The sequence below is a fragment of the Leucoraja erinacea genome, chromosome 12, assembly GCF_028641065.1.
Source record: "Leucoraja erinacea ecotype New England chromosome 12, Leri_hhj_1, whole genome shotgun sequence".
In the NCBI taxonomy this organism is placed as follows: Eukaryota; Metazoa; Chordata; class Chondrichthyes; order Rajiformes; family Rajidae; genus Leucoraja; species Leucoraja erinaceus.
Genome location: NC_073388.1, coordinates 47,654,323 through 47,678,997, shown reverse-complemented (window position 1 = coordinate 47,678,997; position 24,675 = coordinate 47,654,323). Strand labels below are relative to the sequence as shown.

Genomic DNA, 24,675 nt, shown 5'->3' with positions numbered 1-24,675 from the left:
TCTCCTATACCTGCATTAAGGAGGCAATTAAACACACCTGAGCAATTACGAACACCTGTGAAGCCATGTGTCCCAAACATTATGGTGCCCTGAAATGGGGGGAACTATGTATAAACGCAGCTGTAATTTCTACATAGTGAAACCAAAATGCATAAAAATGGCCTTCATTAAAATCTGACAATATGCACATTAACCACATGTGATTTTTTTCTATTACAAATTGCAAATTGGTGTAGAGACAAATAAATAAATGATGGGTCTTTGTCCTAAACATTATGGTGGGCACGGTGGAACAAGGATAGTGATCCCCTTCACCCCAGAAGCCCCCACATCTAACACATATTCCTCTGACATTTCCATCTCCTCCAACTTGATTCCACCACCAGTCACATCTTCTTATAACCACCCCTTTCCATCTTTGGCATAGGCTGCTTCCTTCGCCACCACTTAGTTCACCCATCCCTTCCCCCCAAAACCACCCCCTCCCCAGCCACTTCCCCCTGCTACTATCTGTCCCTCTAGCTCACATAACCCCTCACCCGTATCCACCTATTACCTATGGCAAGATCAACTCTTGAGTGCCTGCACATAATCTTCACCCATCGATGCCCTGCATATCCATGTGCCGATACAAAAGCCTCTTAAACGCCATTATCGCATCTGCTTCCACTACTGCCCACCTCCCTCTAAAATATTTCACCTGCACCTCTCCTTTAAACTTTACCCCTCACCTTAATGCCATCCTGAGCGTCCCAGCAACAGGGGAGGGGGGCAGCACTGAGCGCCCTGGACACAAGGGGGCAGCACTAAGCGTCCTGGCCACACGGCGGGGATGAGGAAGCACTGAGCGCCCCCGACACAAGGGGGCAGCAATAAGCGCCCCGGGCACAAGGGGGCAGCACTGAACGCCCTGGACACAAGGGGCAGCACAGAGCGCCCCGGACACAAGAGGGCAGCACCGAGTGCCCCGGACATAAGGGGGCAGCACTGAGTGCCCCGGACATAAGGGGGCAGCACTGAGTGCCCCGGACACAAGGGGGCAGCACTGAGCACCCCGGGCACAAGGGGGCAGCACCGAGTGCCCCGGACACAAGGGGGCAGCACCGAGTGCCCCGGACATAAGGGGGCAGCACTGAGTGCCCCGGACATAAGGGGGCAGCACTGAGTGCCCCGGACACAAGGGGGAAGCACTGAGTGCCCCGGGCACAAGGGGGCAGTGGAAAGACACAAAGTGCTGGAACAACTTAGTAGGTAAGGCAGCATCTCTGGGCAAAAAGTATTGAAAGTAGGTATCAATGACAAAATCATCTGGCTCTTGGTCAGCTGAGGAAAACTGTTCTTCAACGAGTCCTCAAATACAGCAAATACTCAGTCTCCAAGCCAGCAGTGAATGTCACAGCTCCGTGTGTCCAGAGACCAGTCAGAGGCCTCACTCAGACCTGTTCAACTTGTGTATGACTTGATTATACTCAGGCATAGAATTATTTGACTGGAGAGCAGACAAAAACAGTTTTTCACTATGTCGTTACACATGTTAATAATAAACCAATCATCTACTAATGGTAGTGCAAAATTAAACAATTAGGAAGAGACCTTGGACATTCCTACTGTCCACTAATGGCATCTATTTACTGTATTTCAGTGAAAGCATTCTGAGTTGTAAAAAGATGCTGATATAACTAATAAATAAGAATTGCAGCACTTATTTCCACCCTTTTGCATTCTCCATGTTAATGTGCTTGTCCTTAGACTGGCTAACCCAGAGATCACTATGGATACCAACTAATGGATTGCTCTTGCAGTGTGGTGCTTGCTACGACAATAGGCATCCCTTAACACAGAGGCATTTGGAAAATTGTTCATTGTTCCCTCCACACCCAACCGATGTGCAATCAAACCCTCTTCCTCTATCCTTTCATTACATTCGCTACTCTTCCTTTATTCTCAGTCCAGATGAAGGGTCACAACCCAAAGCCCCTTCCACAGACGGTGCCTGACCAGCTGAGTTTCTCTAGCAGTTCTCCTTTAGTTGATATAGAAATAGTTCAAGTAACCTTTCAACCTGCTTTATTAATCCATACAATCTCAGCAGCCCTGGATGATGACCTTGCCATAGCTGTGTTGCCCAAATCCCATGGCCTTCAATTCCCCAGTAGTAAAACCTCAGGCTTGATGCTTCAAACTCCACAGCTCTTAATAATATTGAAAAATTCACAACCTTTTGGCACCAGTTCCTCATGTTCATCTCAAATTGATGATGTTTACCCTGAAACCATGCTTTAGAATTCTACGTTTTTCCCCCCAAGGGAAACATCCTCACTATCCATTGTCAATCACCTCAGAACCATATCACCCTTCATTCCTCTAACCTGCAATGAGTACAAGCCCAATATGCTTGATTGTTTCTCATGGGATTTCCAATCCATCCCATAAATCCATTTTGTGAACCTTCTCAGAAATGCCTCAAAGCAAACAAATGAATCAAATGACCACCTTAAATGAAATAACCAAAATTGTACACAGTACATCAGCAATGGTCTGAATAATAAGTTCTCGCAAGAGTTCCGAGGAAGCTGAAAAATCTGACAGCGGATAAGTCATCTTCATCAGATGGATAGCCTAAAATAGGTAGCTGTAGAGATTGTGGAGGCATTATTTGCGATCTTTCAAGAATCACCAGAGTCTGGAGTGGATCCTGAGGATGAGAAAATTGCAAATGCTAATATGCTGTTCATGAAGGGAATGATGTAAGATGGGAAACTAAAGACCGGTTAGCCTGACTTCACTAGTTGGTAAGATTTTAGAGTCCATTATTAAGGATGACGTTTCCTGGTACTTATAAACACATGATAAAATAGGCCAAAGTCAGCATGGTTTTGTGAAGAGGAGATCTTGCCTGACATATCTGTAGGAATTCTTTGAGGAAGTAAATAGCAGGATAGACAAAGGAGAGTGGATGTTGTTCACTTGGATTTTGAGAAGGCCTATGATGAAGTGCCGCACGTGAGGCTGTTATAGATGATGCGAGTCCTTGGTACTAGAGGGAAGATACTAGCATGGAGAATGATCCTGGGAATAATTGGGTTAACGTATGTTTGACAACTCTGGGCCTGTACTCGCTGGAGTTCAGAAGAATGAGGGAGATCTCATTAAAACATTGCACAATGAAATACATGGATAGAGTGGATGTGGAGAGAATGTTTCCATTAGTGGGAGAGACCAGGATTAGAGGGCACAGCCTTAGAATAAAAGGATTAACCTTTAGAAAGTAGATGAGGGAGAATTTCTTTAGTGAATCTGTAGAATTTATTGCCACAGAAGGCTGGGTATTTTTAAAAGCAGTATTTTTATTGATAGGTTCTTGATTAGTAAAGGTGCCAACGGTAGAAGGGAGGAAAATGGGGTTGAGAGGGAAAGCCATGATTGAATGGTGGAGTAGGTTTAATTAGCTGAATAGCCTAATTCTGCTATAACATGAATCGAATGGTGGAGTAAACTTGAGGGGCCAAATATGCTCCTACAACTTAAGAACTTTCATTTGTACTCTATCTTGGTGAATCCAAATAGAAAATACAAATCTAACCATATATAAAGATTTGTTTGTTCAAATTATATCTCTATTAAATGCAATTAAAATAAATCTGTCCAAAATATTTTAACCAAAAATATTGTTTGAAATAATGAGCCACAGAAAAATGTTACACGTCGAGCAAGGATGTGAATATCACAAGTTCATGCTTTCAGCAAAATGTGCTACAGTGTTTTAAATATATATTATCTACAAATCTTATAGAAGTACATAGCCCAGACTTCCAGCATTCACAACTTAATATTTAAAGAGGAAAGCAATTTTTTTGCTGAGAAAGATTTTTCAAAAAATAAAGATAATTCCACAATAATTGAAAGGCATCTTTGTTATTAATTAGATTCAAATGGATGTCCTACAACTGTAGAAAGTGCCATCCAAAAATGATTTAGATACATATTTTCACATCTAAGTACAAAATTCCATGATAAACTGTATTTATTTTCAATAGATAAGTTACAAAAGTTATTTCACACTTTAAAATATGACAATTTGGTGTTTTAATCTGTAACAATGTAATCCAAAAATAATTTCTCTTATATGAACAATAAAAAAGGTCAATCAATACCCCCGTATCCACTTCAGGGCTTCCACAGTGTAAAGTCCTGGCAGCAGGCAGTGCCTTCCTCAGGGGCTGAGGCAAGGCAGGGAAGGAATTGGCCACATGTCAACTATCTACAAAATGGTAGAGTGAGTCTGAGGTAGTTGGTTTCCTCCAAATATTTCACTTTTGTTTTGTTTTTTTATTTTAAAAAAAAACATTGTCTTCCCTATCCACCAGTGCATGGATCAAGTGTTAAAGGAGGCACCGTGTCTGAACTATGGGAAAGACAAGCCTCAGGGTCAGCTTGAATGACAGGGTGAACAAAGGTGAAATATTACAGCAGAATTTCTTACTGCTATCATTCACGTTCACCACATCCACCTCCAAAAGCAACTGCTCCCACAGTATTGGCAAAGCTCTTCAACCAGTCAAGGGACTCTGCTCCACACACCCACTCCCCAGTGGGGTGCCAGGATCAGACAGGACCATTCAGTATGACAGGGTAGCAAATTGTCTTCAGCCCTGCATTTCAGCTAACTATTGTTGATGTGGTTTATCTGTCCTGCCAGAGATCTTGAAGTAACATCGTCCAGTACTCTTTCTAGTTGCTGGATTAAAACGCGTCTTTTAAATCTGGGGAACAAAAATAAAAGCAAGTTTTACCTTTTAACCAGTCAAACAAATTTGTATGGTTCATGTTACGTTCAGCTAAATGTCTGGTCATTCAAAAAGTATTAAACAAAATCTCACTCAATTTGCAAGATTATCTGCTGTAATTAATATAATCTAAATTAAAAACAGAATACAGTATGCTGGAAATACCCAGTGGATCAGACATATCAGTGGAGAGAGATATCTGGAGAGACAGGTTAGAGATAACTGATTATCAGAGATAACTTATGAACTTCTGTTCTGCCAGTTTCCCAGAGGGCCTTATTCAACAGTAGCTCAAATTTTAGCATTTGCAAATAGGTGTTATATATCTAAATTCTCAGAAGGCATTTGACAGTGCCATTACCTAGCCCATTAACCAAACCCGAGCATCCAACTACCCGTTACCATATTTCTCCAATTTATCTGCTTTCTCAACCATGTGTTCTCTGAATTCATCCTGCCCACAAGACCCAGGCTATTAAAACAGAAATCCTGACGAATCTGAAATAAAACAAATTTGATGAAGGTTCATCGAGCTGACGTGGTAACTCAGATTTCTTTCTGTGTGACCACTTCGACTATTCCCCCTGGTCCTCGACTCCATCCTATCCCCGCCCCGCTGGTCCAATCTCTCCCGACTTATGTCCAGGGCACCTCACACGCCCTTCGTCTCTTCAATTACTTCTGTTTTCCAGGCCCCCACTACTTCATCTTTACTATGGATGTTCAGTTACTCAACACCTCACTCCCCCACCAGGAAGATCTTAAAGCCCACTGTTTCTTCCTCGGCTGCAGAACCAGACAATTTCCCTCTACTCCACACAGCAACAACCCTCCTTCGACTCCTCCCACTCCTCGATATCCCACAGCTTTGCACTTGCTTCTCCTCTCCCCAGTCGTAACAGGGACCGAGTCCCCTAGTCCTCACCTTCTACTTCATCAGCCGTTGCATACAACACACAATGCTCTGCCATTTTCGCCTGCTCCAACGGGATACCACCACTAGCCACATCTTCCCATCGTCACCCCTTTCCGCATAGACTTCCCTCCGCAACTCTCCGGTCAATTCGTCCCCTTCCCACCCAAACCACCCCATCCCTCGGTGCTTTCTCCTGCAACCGCAGGAGATGCAACATCTGTTCATATACCTCCCCCCTCGACGCTATCTAAGAACCCCGGCAGTCTTTTCAGATGAGACAGAGGTTCACTTGTACTTCCTTCATCCTCATCTACTGTATCCGCTGTTCCAGGTGTAGACTCCTATATATCAGCGAGGTCAAGTGCAGGTTTGGCGATCGTTTCACTGAACACCTCCGCTCATTCAGCCTAAACCTACCTGATCTCCCGGCTGCTAAACACTTTAATTCCCCACTCCCATACTGACCTTTCTGTCCATACTGATCACTCCTCCATTGGCAGAGTGAGGCCCAGCACAAATTGGAGGAAAAGCATGTCATATTTTGCTTCAGCAGCTTACACCCCAGTGATATGAACAATGACTTCTCTAATTTCAAGAACCCTTGCTTTCCCTCTTTCTCCATCTCTCACCCTCCCAGTTATCCGATCAGTCTTACTGTCTCCGACTACATTTTGCTAGCCCTTGCTGTCTCCTCCCCTTCCTTAACCCTCGAGCTGTCTCCTCCCATCCCCCACCCTCGGGCTCCTCCTCCTCCCCTTTTCCTTCCTTCTCCCCCCCATCTCCCATCAGTCTGAAGAAGGGTTTCGGCCCTAAACGTCACCTATTTCCTTCGCTCCATAGATGCTGCTGCACCCGCTGAGTTTCTCCAGCATTTTTGTGTACCTTCGATCTTCCAGCATCTGCAGTTCCTTCTCGAACATTTTATCTTTGTTTGCTTTGTTGTTAACTTGTCCCAGTTAACAATGATCTATTCTACATTTTCCTTGATCTTCATTCCACGTCTGGTTTTCACACCTTACACTTCCTTATCTATGTATCTCCCTCTTCCGACATCAGTCTGAAGGCTCGACCTGAAACGTCACCCATTCCTCCTCTCCAGAGATGATGCCTGTCCCGCTGAGTTACTCCAGCATTTTGTGTCTATCTTCACTGAGTACTCTTGCATTTTCGGTTTTTAATGCATAAAATTACAGCGGATATACAAATAGTTAAGAGAGAGATAGAGAAAGGGAGAGGAAAAAGATTGAAAGTAGGAATTCAAGAACTCAAGTTAAAATAGCAAAATTCCAGGGGCACAATTAAAGGATCTTTATCATAACATCAGAAAAAGAAGCAACAGGCCCTCGAGTCTGCTCTGGCATCGAATATGTTCATAAAACCACAAAAAAGTCTGCTTCATTTCAAGATGATTTTTATTGCTCCCTCAAACATATTCTAGAATGTTCCCAATGTCAGCTGTTAAGTTGGAGACAGAATGCTCTGTCTGCATCCTTCCTTGACTACCACCATTAAATTATGTTTTCCCAAAATGCTGGGATCACTCCAGAATCTAAGGAACATTTGAAATCGCACAACTAACACATTCCTGATTCACTGCAGCCATTTTCTTCAAAACCAGGGGAAGCAGCCATCAAGCCTGTCGAGTAATCACTTGGTTCAGCATTTCTTTTCTCCTCTGACAGTCAGAAAGTCGGCCAATTTTTAAATTTCTTTCTAATATTGATCTATTTTCTTTTTGTCATATTTTGTTGGTTTTGAAAATGTTCCCAATCCTGAAACATACCACTAATTTTCACATTATAAGCCCTCTTCCTTCAAACTGATACTGGTCTTAACCTCCTTAGTTAGCTGAGGTGGTCATTATTTTTCAAGGGTGTATATATCGTGCTATGAATGACTTTGAACAAACATTTCTTTTTATTGCAGTGTCAAAAACCTGATGGGAGGGATTCGAACAAGGATTCTGAACAGGGTGAACAAGAACTTGGTTACAATATATTGTGGGCTCAATATTGGAAAGGAAAGGAAATGGGATGGCAGTAAACAAAGATTAAAATATGTCACAAAGGTCCATTTTTTGGAAAAAGTGATGATAAATTTGGAGGGAGTTAATACTGCCCATAATATTAGCTGACGTGAGCGATCAATTGGTTTTCTAGGATTAAGATCAAGAGTGCAGGGTCTGGGTCTTATGGGAAGGATGATTTCAGAGAACACATCGTTGAGAAATTGGAGAAACATGGTAACTGGCGTGGTCGGATGCTCAGATCTGGATAATGACACTTTCAAATGCCTCCTGAAAACACCAATTTGCAAATGTAAATGGAAGCTAGTGCTGAATAAGGCCCTCTGGGAAACCGGCAGAGCATATGTTTGTAAATGAGAGGATCACAGTTAGGTCACTCAGCTGATCAATTCTACTCTTGTTCAATCATGGCTGATCTATCTCTCCCTCTCAACCCCATACTCCTGCCTTCTCCCCATAACCCCTAACATGTGTACAAGTCAAGTCAAGAGAGTTTATTGTCACGTGTCCCAGATAGGACAATGAAATTGTTGCTTGCTGCAGCAAAACAGAATATTGTAGGCATAAATACAGAACAGGTCGTGTGTCCATATACCATAGAATATATATACACACACATAAATAAACAGATAAAGTGCAATGGGCTGTTATAGTTCAGAGTTTGATTGAAGTTGTGTTTAATAGTCTGATGGCTGTGGGGAAGCAGCTGTTCCTGAACCTGGATGTTGCAGATTTCAGGCTCCTGTACCTTCTATCCGATGTCAGTGGAGAGATGAGTGTGTGGCCAGGACAATGTGGGTCCTTGATGATGTTGGCAGCCTTTTTGAGGCAGTGACTGCAATAGATTGCCTCGATGGTGGGGAGGTCAGAGCCGATGATGGACTGGGCAGTGTTTACAACTTTTTGCAGCTTTTTCCGCTCCTGGACGCTCAAGTTGCCGAACCAAGCCACGATGCAACCGGTCAGCATGCTCTCTACTGTGCACCTGTAGAAGTTCGAAAGAGTCCTCCTTGACAAACCGACACTCCGTAATCTTCTCAGGAAGTAGAGGCGCTGATGTGCTTTCTTTATAATTGTATCAGTGTTCTGGGACCAGGAGAGATCTTCGGAAATATGCACGCCCAGGAATTTGAAGTTCTTGACCCTTTCCACCATATAAACAGGACTGTGGATCCCCATCCTACCCCTTCCAAAGTCCACAATCAGTTCCTTGGTTTTGCTGGTGTTGAGAGCTGGCACCATTTGGTCAATCGATCGATCTCACTTCTATACTCTAACTCGTCCCCATCAGTGATACGTCCCACAACAGTGGTGTCGTTGGCGAACTTGATGATGGAGTTTGCACCATGTCCGGCTATGCAGTCATGAGTATAGAGTACAGCAGGGGACTGAGCACGCAGCCTTGAGGTGCTCCCGTGCAGATTGGTATAGAGGATGACACATTTCTACCACCTAATCAACAATCTGGGTCTTATCTCCCCCTTAATAATATCCATTGATTTGGCCTCTACATCTTTCAGTGACAATGAATTCCACAGATTTACCACCACAGATTGTACTCTATGGCCAGCCCCAAACCACACAAAGGTTGTGGAACAAAAATGGAAACTCCAGCGAGAATAAAAGAGGTAAATTCTCTCAGAGAATAAAAGGGTTTGCAGTTTATAAAGAAGGATTTTAGATAGGAGAACAGAAGTTAGACAATACCGTGATGTCGCTGCACCAGTTAGTAGAGTAATGGTTAGTATAGAAGGTTAGTATTCCACCGTCTCTTGATTTTCCCGCTGCCTCTGCTTCGCGGTCCCCTCTATGTAGTTGAAAGCCAGTCAGTTGCAGCGCATTGTCCGGGGTCGACTCACACAGCCAGGTCTCGGTGAAGCACAGGGCAACGGCTCAAGAGAAGTCCTTGTTTGTCTGGCACAGGAGTTGTAATTCGTCCACTTTGTTGTTGAGGGAACATGGATTTGCAAAGAATATACTCGGGAGCGGTGTGCATAATGCTCGTCGCCGGAGTCGGGCGAGTACTCCAGAGCGCTTCCCACGAGTCCTCCTCCATCTCAAAACCTTGAACACAGCCACAGCCCATGTCCAAATAATCCAGCGAGTGAGAGAAATCCGGCACGATGTTTGGAAGTACCGTTTGTCTGATGTTAATGACTAGCTCTCTCGTGAAAGTGATCTTTGTGGGGTTTTCACACATTACACAAACGAACAAACACATACAAAACAGCAAGGAACAGTACACCGTGGCAGCCATCGTCAGCACCAGCCGGAAAGGTAATTGTTATCTGAATGCTAGGTGAAAACAAGCACAGACAATGAGACTCAACAAGACGACTTGGGTGGGGGAGGGATGGAGCGAGAGGAGATGCTAATTAGAGAAATCAATATTCATACCACTGGGTTGTAAGCTGCCCAAGCAAAATATGAGATGCTGTTCCTCCAACTTGCATTTGGCCTCACTCTGACAATGGAGGAGGCCCAGGACAGAAATGTCAGTGAGGGAATGGGAAGGGGTATTAAAGTGTGTGGCAAACGGGAGATCAGGCAGGTCCAGGTGGACTGAGCGAAGGTGTTCACCAAAACATTCGTCCAGTCTACATTTGGTCTCGCCGAGTCCACACCTTGAACAACGGATACAGTGGATTAGGTTGGAGGAGGTGCAAGTGAACCTCTGCCTCACCTGAAAGGACTGTCGGGATCCCTGGACAGAGCCAAGGGAGAAGGTTTCGGGACAGGTGTTGCATCTCCTGCGGTTGCAGGGGAAGGTACCTGGGGAGGGGGTGATTTGGGTAGGAAGGTACAAGTTAACCAGGGAGTTGCACGATCCCACCTGGAGATCTCTGGCCGTCACGGGGGATGACCTCCTCTCCGTCTCCCCCACCCGATCGTTTGTCATGCGGGTGGGTGGGCTTCTCCTCGCGGAAGCCACGATCGGCCGGCCCACCGCTGCTTTTGACCATCCGCCTGCTCGCAGCAGCAGGGCCGCCCGCTCAAAAGTCGCCGCAAATTGGAAATCCCAACTCCACAAGGCAGCGGACACCCGGAAACCCCAGCTCCAAAAGGCAGCAAGCTCCCCTGCCTCTGTGCCACTGTGCCCTTCTCTGTGCCCCCGTGTCCCTCTCTGTGCCCCCGTGTCCCTCTCTGTGCCCCCGAGTCCCTCTCTGTGCCCCCGTCTCCCTCTCTGTGCCCCCGTGTCCCTCTCTGTGCCCCCGTGTCCCTCTCTGTGCCCCCGTGTCCCTCTCTGTGCCTCCGTGTCCCTCTCTGTGCCTCCGTGTCCCTCTCTGTGCCTCCGTGTCCCTCTCTGTGCCTCCGTGTCCTCTCTCTGTGCCCCCGTGTCCCCTCTCTGTGCCCCCGTGTCCCTCTCTGTGCCCCCGTGTCCCTCTCTGTGCCCCCGTGTCCCTCTCTGTGCCTCCGTGTCCCTCTCTGTGCCTCCGTGTCCCTCTCTGTGCCTCCGTGTCCCTCTCTGTGCCTCTGTCCCTCCACTCTCTGTGCCCTCCCTCCATCTCTAGCCATGCCTGCAAGTTGGGGGCTATGCATGAGTGGATAGGCATGAGGTAAAATGAGTGAATGAATAATATTAATATATCAATGGGGGTGGTTAGTGTGTGTGCAGGGGGGGGGGGGGGGGGGGGGGGGGGTGTGTGTGTGTGCGTATATATGTGTCCACTCACATAATCTGCATCACATTGCAGAATCGTAGTATCATTTATCAATACATGCCCTTCCAATAATGATTCCTATCATCATACCTTACATATTCTTTCCTCCAGCTCATTAATGTAAATAGTAAACAATTATGGGTGAAGAACTGATCCCTGCAGTAGTCCACGAGAATGTAGAGCAGCACAGGAGCATGACCTTTGGCCAGTGATGCATACTTACATGAATCCATTCTGCCTGCATGCGGTTTATATCCCTCCATTCCGTGCATATTCATTTGCCTATCTAAAAGCCTCTTAAACACAACTATCGTATTGCTTTGCTTTCACTATCAACCCTGGCAGCGTGTTCCAGGCACCCACCACTCTTTGCAAAAATTCTCCTCTCTCAACTTAAATATTTATCCTCTACTTTTAGACTCCCTTGCCTTAGGGGGAAAAAAATACTTTTTTAATCTCATATTTTTATGATCCTCCATTAGGCATCCCTTATCCTCTTAAGGCCCAGTGAGAGTAAACACAGCCTATCCAATCACTCCTTATAACTTCAGCCCAGGTGAATCACTTTTGCACCTTCTCTATTGGTACCGTTCTTCCTCCAGTGTGGTAACCAGAACTGTATACAATACACTAAGTGTATTGTAGTTAATGTTTTGTGCAGTTGGAACATGCCCCAACCATTCTGCTCAATGCCTCAATTTATGAAGGCGAGCAAACCAAATGTCCTTTTAACAACCTTCTCTATCTCTGCCTCCATTTTCAGAGAGGTATGGATTTGAGTTAATGAATGTCTCAAGACGCACAAACACATACCTGGCAGCTTCTTTGATAGTATTCAGAATAAAATTCCGCTGAATTTCTGTAGACCCTTGTATGTCCTCCAATAATCTGAAGAGTCTGTCATAATCTGGAATTAAAGAACAGTTAATGAGTTTGAAAGCAGGTAGATTAACCGGCTTCTGTAAATAACCCCTTGCTGTAGGCAAGGATCAAAGGGGACTTAATGGGTGTATGAGAATAAATTAGAGCAACAGGGAAATAAGTAGAAGAGGAATGGAACTGATGGTATACACAAAATGCTGGAGCAACTCAGCGGGACAGGCGTTGGAGAGAAGAATGGGTGATGTTTCGGGTCAAGACCCTTGTTCGGGATTGCTGTGCTGGAAGCCGCATGGATCTGGTGGATTGATCGACTATGATAGGAAGCAAAAGCTTTTTCCACAAAAATGAATGTATGAAACTTGGTTAAACATCAGTTTAATTAATAAGTATCAATTAAAACGTTTTTGCCACGTGCAAAACTTTCTTCTTATCATCTTTTCCCCTCTTTTATATACAACACAGCTGCATAAGCACCATTCACATTGAAAACAATGGCAGCTTGGCCAGTGTTTGCTGGAGAGAACATAATATCTAGCCACAGAACTTTACCTGTTTCTACAACAATTCTCACCAATTGATTCAAAAGGGCAACTTTTCACAAGGTGTTTTTTAAAGTATTATATGAGCAACTTGCAAAATAATAAACATTAGCAGTAAGATCAGCCATGATCTAACTAAATAGCTGATCAGGATCAAAGGGCTGACTGCCAACTCCTCCTGATTTGTATTTAGATTTGGTGTCACATACCTGTTCTGTATTCATATTTATTATCTTAAAAGATCATGGTAAAAATATTCATTTGTAATTGGATTTTCTCTTGGGTTTAGTCAGTTCATTTCTGATAAACTAAACAAAAGTGTAATTTCTACAAAAACCACATGACATTTATCTTGATTTACCTGATCTCCCAGTGGCTCAGTACTTTAACCCCCCGTCCCATTCTGAATCCGACCTTTCTGTCCTGAGCCTCCTCCATGGCCAGAGTGAGGCCCACCGTAAATTGGAGGAGCAGCACCTCCTATTTTCGCTTGAGTAGTTTACACCTCAGCGGTATGAACACTGACCTCTCCAATTTCAGGTAGTCCCTGCTTTCTCCTTCTTTCCCCTTCACAGCAATCTGCCTATCAAACCCCTCGGCTTGTACTCGCTAGAATTTAGAAGATTGTGGGGGGATTTTATAGAAACTTACAAAATTCTTAAGGGGTTGGACAGGCTAGATGCAGGAAGATTGTTCCCGAAGTTGGGGAAGTCCAGAACAAGGGGTCACAGTTTAAGGATAAGGGGGAAATCTTTTAGGACCGAGATGAGAAAAATATTTTTCACACAGAGAGTGGTGAATCTCTGGAATTCTCTGCCACAGAAGGTGGTTGAGGCCAGTTCATTGGCTATATTAAGAGGGAGTTAGATGTGGCCCTTGTGGCTCAAGGTATCAGGAGGTATGGAGAGAAGGCAGGTACAGGATACTGAGTTGGAAGATCAGCCATGATCATATTGAATGGCGGTGCAGGCTCGAAGGGCCGAATGGCCTACTCCTGGACCTAGTTTCTATGTTTCTAACAGTAGTGTACCACATAATCACAAGTGGATTGTGCAATTGGTCGACACCTGTACTGTGCAGGAAAGAACTGCAGATGCTGGTTTAAATCGAAGGTAGATACAAAATGCTGGAGTAACTCAGTGGCAGCATCTCTGGAGAGATGGAATGGGTGAAGGGTCTCGACCCAAAACATCACACATTCCTTCTCTCCAGAGATGCTGCCTGTCCCACTGAATTACTCCAGCATTCTGTGTCTACCTAACACCTATACTGTTGGTATAGGACATCCGGAACAATAGATAACCAATCTGAAATAATCCTGCTGGTTATGATGAACAATGATGATCAAACTGAGTGACAATAAAATGGTCAAGAATGGGAGGAAGAATCTGATTGACAGTGTTCAGTGTATTAAGGAATGGATCGACTGGGCTAATATTCACTGGAATTTAGAAGGATGCAAGGGGATTTTATAGAGGTTGCAGGAAAAATGTTCCTTATGTTGGGAACCAGTCACAGTTTAAGAATAAGGGGTAGACCATTTTGGACTCAGATGAGGAAAAACGTTTTTACCCAGAGTTGTGAATCTGGAATTCTCTGCCACAGAAGGTCGTGGAGGCCAATTCATTGGATGTATTCAAGAGAGAATTAGATAGAGCTCCAAGGGCTAACAGAATCATGGGAATGGGGAGAAAACAGAAACGGGGCACTAATTTTGGATGATCAGATTGAATGGCTCGAAGAGCTGAATGGCCTACTCCTGCACCTATTTTCTGTGTTTCTATGTTAAAGTACTTTCACTGTTTCCTATTTCTCAATGTGTAGGAGTCAACATTTTGTTGTATCATTTTTCTGGAGATTTGTCCACATGCTTCAGGTAGTCATATAGATGTTATAATATGGATATCTGTACCTTTTGATCCAGTTGTTTTAAAACATTGTAGATGCTGCAATCTGGAGCAAAAAAAAGCAAATTGCTCAAGGAACTTTGCAAGTCAGACAACATCTGTAGAGGAAGATGGCCAGATGAAGGGTCTCAACCCAAAATATCCAATTTCCATTTCCCTTCGCAAACGCTGCCTGATTTGCTGAGTCCCTTCAGCACTTTCTATTTTGTTGGTTATTTTGTTTTAGTTTCTTGCAGCAGCTTCTTAATTTGACTGGCATTAATTCCCAGTTTAAAGCATTTTCCGTAACCCATCAAATATTTTGTGGAAACAAATAGAGATCCTAGTCAAGAGATTTTGATATAGCTTCATACTCTTCACATATTTTCACTCAGCTTAATAAGCAGCTGTAAGATAAACTTACTTCTCCCTGGCTTGCGAATCTCCTTTATGACTTTGATCCTGAGCTCTGCATTAGTCCCTTCTACCACGGGCTGATCTTGCATGCCATCAGAGGCAGGCAAGGATATGCCTGGGCTGCTTTCCAGTGTCACATCTTCTTCATTATCAGTTTCCGATGGGCTCTCCAAGGAGTCATTCATTACAACATCCAGCCCAAGTTGATGATCAAGTATATCCTCAGCCACATGATTGAGTTGTGCATCAAGCTGAAAGTCACTGGGCAGCAGGACATCTGGTGCTGTGTGAATAGATGTTGAAGCAGCTCCTTCTGCTGGAGCCGGTTCCACTGTTTCTCCAATGGATTTATCTAATGATTGCCACACATCCTTCTCTGCGCTTATTTCATCGGTTGCAACACTGTTCATATCTGAATGTAAAAGAATAAAAGCTATTGAACAATGTCAGCATTTCTATGTACAGTGGTTTTAATGTTATTTATTAATGAGCATTCTTATTTTGCTATAAAATGTGAGGAGTAAGTTATTTGTCTCCTCCTGCCTGCTATTTAGTAATATCATTGCTAATCTTTTACATTCATACAGTTTCCTGTATTAAACTCCTACCACAAGATGTCAGCACCAACAGTTCATAAGAGTACATACTATCAAGACTTGAGACAAAACACACCAAAGCTCCAGTCATTGTAGCCAGAGACTTCAATGAAGCCAACCCCAGGGGTGTACTACCAAAGTACTATCAGCATGATTCTTGTCCTACCAGGGCCAGAAAACACTGCTACGCATCAATACAAAACACCTATAGCTCTGCTCCTCGGCCCCATTTTAGGAAATCTAATCACTTAGTTGTACTTCTTCTCCCTCCCTACAAACACTGAAGCAGGAGGATCAGGTACAGGTAATATTAGTGTGGGCAGTGGACAGGTGCTATAGACCTGCACACGAAGGTAGACGCTGCCACCCCCACGAGTCTCAGGCAGATGGGGCTTGTCAGCCTGGGAAGGCAGTCCACCTAGGAGAGGGAAAACTCTGATTTAAAACCTCCACTGCCTTGTGGCCATATCCAGTAATGGAAAAGGCTCCAGGAGTAAACCTCAAGAAAATCCGGAGTTGGAGCCCCTAAGGCAGTTTGTCGTTGTCTACAACCTCGTTCTGGCAGTTCCTGCGACGATGCTGGTGCCAAACTGTAACGGCCCTGCTGTTCCTTTGGATCGATCAGCGATGTGGAGAAGGGGGGATGTGCTGCATGGGCAACAGCCTGTCCTCTATATGACATCGCCCAGGGTTGCATCAGACCAGGATACATCATCCATAATCAGTCATGACCGAGGGGAGGCCTACTACTATAGTCAGCAGACACGGGTGATATCCTTTCCATATTTAGGAATCCTCCACAGGATCAGATACAGATAATATTGGTCGGCGGACAAGGATGACATCCTTTACTTATTTAGGAATCCTGTAGCCAACTTGAATGAGTATGTCACTGGCGTGACTGACTTCATCAACAAGTGCATAGAGGCACACATGCTGAAGACAACCCAAGTGTTCCCCAACTATGGATGAACAACGAGATACACTCCCAGGTGAAGGCCTGGACCACTGCGTGCATACAAGTCAAACGCTCCCTAGCGGTACAAGAAAGCTCAGTATGATCTTCACAAAGCCATAAAGAATGCCAAGAGAAACGGGCAAACTTGATTCCCAGTATAATCATTTGGACACCCACAAAAAGTGGCAATGTCTGAATACTATATCGAAGTCAGGCAACACCACTGGTGATAGTGCAGCCCCATCGGATGAACTAAATGCTTTGAGTAGAAGGACAACAGGATGATGACATCCATCCCATCAGATTCAAGTTGTAGGAAGGAACTGTAGATTCCTAATGCTGGTTTACACCAAATTTATTAATCGGTGAAAACAGTACCGACGCAGTGGTGCGGGTTTCCGATGGGAACGATGACGGAACAATGATGATCACATCTCTGTCCTCCAGTTCCAGAGGACTTCCGCCGCTGGAAGTATAGGAATTTGGTGTATGTGCTTTATCATCATTCCTTACAATGCCATGTACGACAGCGATCGCAACGTCTACTGGTGTGGATGGCCGTTGGCTCGTTAGAAGCGAATCCACCCTTTGACAGGTCATGTTTATTTGTCCTGCTGGGGGTCCACAGCCCCCTCCTCACTTGGAAAACCAGGTGGGGGGAGACGGTTTAGTTGGTGACTATCCGACCATGGAGCAGGTAACATGGGATTACATGGTACCCATGGCGGAGGGGGGGAACTCCCCCCGACCTGATAAGCAAAGCTTACCCTTTGGTGTACCTTATGCACCAAAGATAGACAGAAATTGCTGGAGTAACTCAGCGGTTTGGGAAGCATCTCTGGAGAAAAGTGGTGACGTTTCTGGTCGAGACCCTTCTGTGTCTATCCATCAGACTCAAGTGTGCCTCTTCCCAGCATCATTGTTAAATCAGCCTTCCTGAGGGAAAATCCTGGGAAAGCAACTGGTCCGATTGGCCCGAACGGAGTCCCTGGCCGTGACATCAGAAGATGCCCGGAGCAACTAGGAGCATTCACAGACCTCTTAAATCTCTCCCTATTCCATGCTGAGGTACACACATGCTTAAAGACCATTATCATCCCAGTGCTGAAAAAAAAAGCAAGACCTCATGCTTTAACAACTACTGTCCAGTTGCCTTTACATCCACCATCATGAAGTGTTTTGAAAGGCTAGTTATGGAACGCATTAAATACAGTCTACTAAGCAACCTAGAACCACTGCAGTTCGCCTACTGCCACAACAGTTCCACGGCCAATGCCATCTCCCTGGCCCTACACTCACCCCTGAAACAACTGGATAAGAGACACCTATGTCAGACTTCTATTCCCAGGCTACAGCTCTGCTTATCCCATCCAAGCTCATCTCCAAACTCATGGAATTTAGAATCAGCACATCTCTGCAACTGGATCCTCAACTTCCTGACCTACAAACCACAATCAGTGAAGATAAGTTACAAATCATCCTCTACGATAAAGCTCAACACTGGTGCTCCGCAAGGATGTGTTCTCAGCATGTTTGTTTACTGCTTATACACCCACGACCGTGGGGGCAAGTACAAATCCAACTCAATGTATAAATTTGCGGACAACATCACGGGAGTGGGTGAGATATCAAATAATGACGAGATAGAGTACAGGAAGGAGAATGAATACCTTGCAAAAACAACCACCTTTCTCTCAATGTCACAAAACAAAGAAGATAATGATCGAATTCAGGAAGTGAAGCAGTACACATACCCCACCAAATATTGAGACGATCAAAGTAGAGATGGTTGAAAACTTCAAGTTCCTAGGAGTAAATATCCCTAGCAACCTGGTCTGGATCACTCGTGTCGAAGCAACAGGTGAGAAAGCACACCCATTGAGAAAGCACACCTGCTTTCTTAGAAGGCTTAGGAAGTTCGGCATGAACAGACAACGTTTCAGGTTAGGGCCCTTCAGGAATGGATATAGAGTCTAAAATAGAATCCTGACACCAAACCTCTTCTGTTCATTCCTTCCACAGATGTTGCCTGACCCGCTGAGTTTCCCCAGCACATTATTTTTGCTCAGGATTCCAGCAACAGCAATTTCCTGCATCTCCAAAAGTAACATTTTTTGTACATCACATTTAATTGGGGCCAAGAATCCACTAGAAGGTGGATTCCATTGGACATTCAAAAAGGCCGTAGTGTCTGAAAGACGACAATTTGGAAAGCGACAGGGAAAGGCCATGGAAGTGGATTAGATGGATTGCTCTTACATAAAGATGTCCAAAATAGAACCTACCATGCTATAATCCTGTGAATTCATCAGTCACAATTTCAGTGACAATCAAGACATTTGAGCTGCTCATCATCTCCAGCAGATGCCCCCATCTTCTGCCCTCCACTGGCACCACCTGCCTCCATTTCTCTTTCGTTTTTTTTTCTCTTTTGTCTACCTCCATCCAACATCTACCTGCCTCTGCCATTACATCCCCCCCCCCCCCCCCCCCCCCAAATGTGGGTCATTTCCTACTGATTGCAGGAAGCAGGGGCTGGCCACACCACTTCTAATGCTTTACCATTATGGACTTCCAGAGGCTTGACAGGGCAGCCCTGTGATTGAACTCCTGCAGTCAGAGGTCCCTTTCCTCCAATGTTATTTATGACAGGTGATGCTGGAGTTCGTCGCAGCAGCGGTGACATGCTACGCCTCCTCTTCAGCGATCCTGGTGAGTTGGGTTCTCCAGGTCGCTTCACCTTATTCTGTGGGCCTGCAACAAACTCATCCGCCTCATCGATCATCATTCCCTTATAACAGAAAGTAAAACAGAATTATAGCAATTGTAGAGATTAAACAGAACAATATAATGCTTACTCTATCCTGCTGGTATGTAATAGAATTACAACTTGTTCAAACCGCATTAATCCTAGGATGACAGGGAAGATCTTGGTTAAGAAAGAACTGCAGATGCTGGAAAAATCAAAGGTAGACAAAAATGCTGGAGAAACTCAGTGGGCGAGACAGCATCTATGGAGCAAAGGAATAGGCGGTGTTTCGGGTCGAGACCCTTCTTCAGACTGATGTGGGGGTGGGGGAGCGGGAAGAAGAAAGGAAGAGGCGGAGACAGTGGGCTGTGGGAGAGCTGGGATGGGGAGGGGAAGGAGGCAGAAAGCAAGGACTACCTGAAATTGGTTAGTCAATGTTCATCCCGCTGGGATGTAAACTAACCAAGTGAAATATGAGGTGCTACTCCTCCAATTTCCGGTGGGACTCACTGATCCTTGGCAAAGATATTTGCATGGCCAGTAGGCACGAGTGAAATGCCTGAAGATCGGAGCATGGCTAATATTATGCCTTTATCAAAGGAAAGCTGCAAGGAAAAGCTTGGGAATGACAGGCCAGTGAACCTAAAATCAATCAGTAGTGGGAATGCGGATTCTGAGAGAGAGGATTTAGAATTATTTGGAAAGTCAAGGATTAGAAATAGTCACCATGGCTTTGTATGTAGAACATTGAGTCTCATAAACTTAATTTAGTTTTTTTTTAAAAAGGTAACCATGAAAATGGACAAGGGGGTGTGGTTGACATTGTATAGACTTCAGTAAGGCCATTGAAAGGAATTGCATGGCAGGCTGGAATGTGATAGACCGCATGAGATCCAGGACAAGGTTTCCGAATGGATACAAAACTGGTTTGAAAAAAGGAAACAGAGTGACAATAGACACATAGATACATAGAAAATAGGTGCAGGCGTAGGCCATTCGAGCCAGCACCGCCATTCAATGTGATCATTCCCAATCAGTTCCCCATTCCTGCCTTCTCCCCTATCTTTAAGAGCCCTATCTAGCTCTTCCTTGAAAGTATCCAGAGAACTGGCCTCCACCGCCCTCCGAGGCAGAGAATTCCACACTCACAACTCTCTGTGAGAAAAAGTGTTTCCTCGTCTCCATTCTAAATGGCTTACCGCTTATTCTTAAACTGTGACCCCTGGTTCTGGACTCCCCCAACATCGGGAACATGTTTCCTGCCTCTAGCGTGTCCAAACCCTTAACAATCTTATATGTTTCAATAAGATCCCCTCTCATCCTTCTAAACTCCAGAGTGTACAAGCCCAGCCGCTCCATTCTCTCAGCATATCACAGTCCCGCCATCCCGGGAATTAACCTTGTAAACCTATGCTGCACTCCCACAATAGCAAGAATGTCTTTCCTCGAATTAGGGGACTAAAAATGCACACAATATTCCAGGTATGGTCTCACTAGGGCTCTGTACAACTTTGCTCCTATACTCGACTCCTCTTGTTATAAAGGCCAACATGCCATTCACTTTCTTCACTGCCTGCTGTCCCTGCATACTTACTTTCATAGTGATAGTAGGATGCACACAAGAAACTGTAGATGCTAGAATCTTGAACAAAAAGCAAAGATCATAAGCTCATAAACCATAGGAGCAGAATTAGGCCATTCGGCCCAGAGTCTACTCCGGCATTCAATCGAGGCCGACCTATCTTTCCCTCTCAGCCCCATTTTCCTGCCACCCCTCCCCATAACTGCGAACACCTTTACTAATTATGAATTTGTCAATCTCCGCTTTAAAAATACCCGATGACTTGGCCTCCATAGCAGTTGGTGGCAATTAATTCAACACATTCACGACACTTTGACTAAAGAAATTCTTCCGCACTCCTTTCCAATGTTACACCTTTTATTGAGGCTGTGCCCTTTGGTCCTAGATTTTCCTACTTGTGGAACCGTCCACAATGAGAATCTCCCTCATCCTTCCAAACTTCAGCGAGTACAGGCTCAGTGCCAAGTGACTTTAAGACTTTTGCCTTCCATCACAGTGAGGTGGTGTCTGGTGAACTCACTGTGGTGGATGTTAAATGTGTGTTTATTGTGTGTTTTGTTATTTTATTGTATGTATGACTGCAAGGTAACAAAATTTTGTTCAGACCGAAAGGTCTGAATGACAATAAAGGATACTTTGACTTTGACTTTGAGTGCCGTCAAATGTTTATCATACATTAACTCAATCAATCTTGTAAACCTCTTCTGGACCATCTCCAATGCCAGCACACCCCTCCTCAGATATGGGGCCCAAAACTGCTCACAATAATCCAAATACGGTCTGACCAATGAATTATAAAGCCTCAGCATTAAATCCTTGTTTTTGTATTCTTGTCCTCTCAAAGTGAACGATAACATTGCGTTTGTCTTTCTTATTACCAATTCAACTTGCAAATTAACCTTTAGGGAATCCTGCACCAGCACTCGCAAGACCTTTTGCACCTCCGATTTCTAAATCCTTTCCCCATTTAGAAAATAGTCCACGCCTTTATTTCTACTATCAAAGTGCGTGACTGTACACTTTGCTTTGCTGTATTCCATCTGCCACTTCTTTGCCAACTCTCCCAACCTGATCAAGGCCTTCTGCAGAGTCTCTGTTTCCTCTACACTAGCTGCCCCTCCACCTATCTTCACAACATCCACAAACTTGGATCCAATCCACTGACTTCAGCCTATTTTGTTATGTGCTTCTAAGTACGAAGAAACCTCATCCTTAAGAATGGATTCTAAAATCTTACCAACCACTAAAGTCAGGCTAACCGGCTTATAGTTAGGCTATCTCTTACAGAACCCTGGGGTATAGTCCATCTGGTCCAGGTGACTTATTCACCTTCAGGCCTATCATCTTCCCAACCACCTTCTCCTTAGTAATAGCAACTACACTAACTTCTGCTCCCTGATTCTTGAATTTCAGGTGCGTTGCTGGTGTCTTCTGCTATGAAAACTTATCAAAACCCTTATTCAATTAATGCCATTTTTTTATTCCCCATTACTACTTCACCAGCATCTTTTGCCAGCGGTCCACTGTCCACCGTCCACTCTTGCCTCTCTTTTACTCTTTATCTGAAGTGCTGGAGGTTCTCAACAGGTCAAAGAGGAAATGGACAGATGGTGTTTTGGGTTAGGACCCTTCGGTGGTAGTAGAGAATTGTTATTCAGACTGTAACAAGTGGTGTTCTACGGGATCGATCCTGGTGCCACTGTTGTCCGTTATTTATCTTAACAATTTGGATGAGAATGGCACGGTTAGTAAATTTGCGGATGAATCTAAAACTGGTGGCATAGTGAACAGTGAAGATTTCACTGAGAACTTGATCAACTGGGACTAGCAGGTTGAGGTGAGAAACATAGATAGGTGCAGGAGTAAGCCATTTGGCCCTTCATGCCAGCACCACCATTTAACACGATCAATTCTGATCATCCAGAATCAGTACCCCATTCCTGCTTTTTCCCCATAGCCCTTGATTCCGCTAGCCCCAAGAACTAAATCTAACTCTCTTGAAAACATCCAGTGAATTGGCCAAACATCCAGTGAATAGGCACAATGAGCACCGTGTACTGCGCTGGTTTCCCTGCTATATGAAGGATGTGATTAAGATGCGAGGTATTGTATTTTAGTAATATAAACCAGGGCAGGACTTGCACAGTAAATGCCCCCAAGGAGTAATGTAGATCCGCTAGGCCTTGGGATGCATGTACAGAGTTCTTGAAAGTGGGAACGCAGACAGATAATAGTGGTGAAAAGGGCATTTGACACGCTTGCCTTAATCTGTCAGGGTACTGAGAAATGGAAAAGACAAATGCTAGAATAACTCAATGGGTTCGGCAGCATCTGAAATAGGGACCCCGGTCCAAAACATTACCCATCTTGTTCTCCAGAGATGCTGCTTGACCTGCCGAATTACCCCAGCACTTTGTCTCTTTTTAAATAAGCCACATCTGCAGTTTTTTGTTTCTACTGAGTACAGGAGCTCAGATGTCATGCTGCAGTTATACAAGACATTGGTATTGCCACAATCAGCACCGTGTACTGTTTTCCCCGTTTTATGAAGGATGTAATTAAACTGGAAAAAGATACAAAAACAGATTTATGAGAAATGAACACTGGTGGATTTGAGTTATAGTAGGCTGGATGGGCAAGGACCATTATCCTTGGACATCGGTGGTTAAGGGATGGCTTTATAGAGGTATACAAGATCATGAGGGGGATAGATCACGTGCATAGTCTCAGTGTTTTCCTTAAAGGAGTCAAAAACTAATAGGCCTAAATATAAGGTGAGAGGGGTAAGATTTAAAAGGGAACCAAGGAGCAACTTTGTTTCCCCAGAGAGGATTGTGCATATACGGAACATAGAAACATAAACCTAGAAAATAGGTGCAGGAGTAGGCCATTCGGCCCATCGAGCCTGCACCGCCATTCAATATGATCATTGCTGATCATCCAACTCACTGCCAGTGGAAGTCAGAGGCGGGTTCAGTTACAACAGGTAAAACACAGACAGGTTTATGGATAGGCAGAGCTGAAGGATATAGGCTCCGTTACAGACAACTTGGCTGGCATGGAAAGGTTTGGTCAAATCGCCTGTTTTTGTACTGTATAGCATTGTTTTTATTCAAGTTTTCAGTATCTGCAGTTTCTCTGCACCCCGAAAATCTTTTGTTACCTTATTAAATCAGATGTAGGACAACAAATGTTTCTTGTATCATGATGTGGTGGGCAAGGAAGGGTTAGGGGTGCTGGTTGGATGACTGAGCATCAGTTGTTTTGAGAGGTGTGCCAGCCGCAGTTAGGAAAGGACGTAGGGTTTGAGTAAATGATCCTCAGATACTAACAATCTAAAAACCAAGTTGTCCAACCCACAGTGGGCCCCACAATTCCAAGTCTGGAACCTGCTCAGGTAGTTTTTCTGCAATGAGCAATGAAGCAGGCTGTGCGCGATGGGGTTCATTAATGGAAGAGTGGCCTGTGCCATTCAGGGGACAAACATGTGCCGAGAACAAGTCAGAGTGGTGAACAGATTTGCAACATACACCTGCCACTTTTGCTTTTGCTGAGACAGATGGAGGACTTGAAAAAAAAAGTGAATGTTGTGATCCTCACATTGGATCCTTGAATCTCTTTAATGAAATAACAGTCAGGACACACCAATATTGCAAGGGAATTTCTGAAGGAAAT

The 24,675-nt window shown here is 44.5% G+C and overlaps 1 protein-coding gene across 1 annotated transcript in view; it reads right to left on the bottom strand.

The window, feature by feature from the left end:
- Positions 1–4,006: 4,006 nt before the first annotated feature.
- Positions 4,007–24,675, bottom strand: part of ints6l (integrator complex subunit 6 like) — an 80,639-nt gene continuing 59,970 nt past the window's right edge. The window contains exons 15-18 of the mRNA XM_055644105.1: positions 19,232–19,460; positions 15,123–15,527; positions 12,205–12,298; positions 4,007–4,763 (exon numbers count right to left, since the gene is read on the bottom strand). Of these exons, the coding sequence (XP_055500080.1) occupies positions 4,664–4,763; positions 12,205–12,298; positions 15,123–15,527; positions 19,232–19,460 (828 nt within the window). The 3' untranslated portion in view covers positions 4,007–4,663. The remainder of the gene's footprint in view (positions 4,764–12,204; positions 12,299–15,122; positions 15,528–19,231; positions 19,461–24,675) is intronic.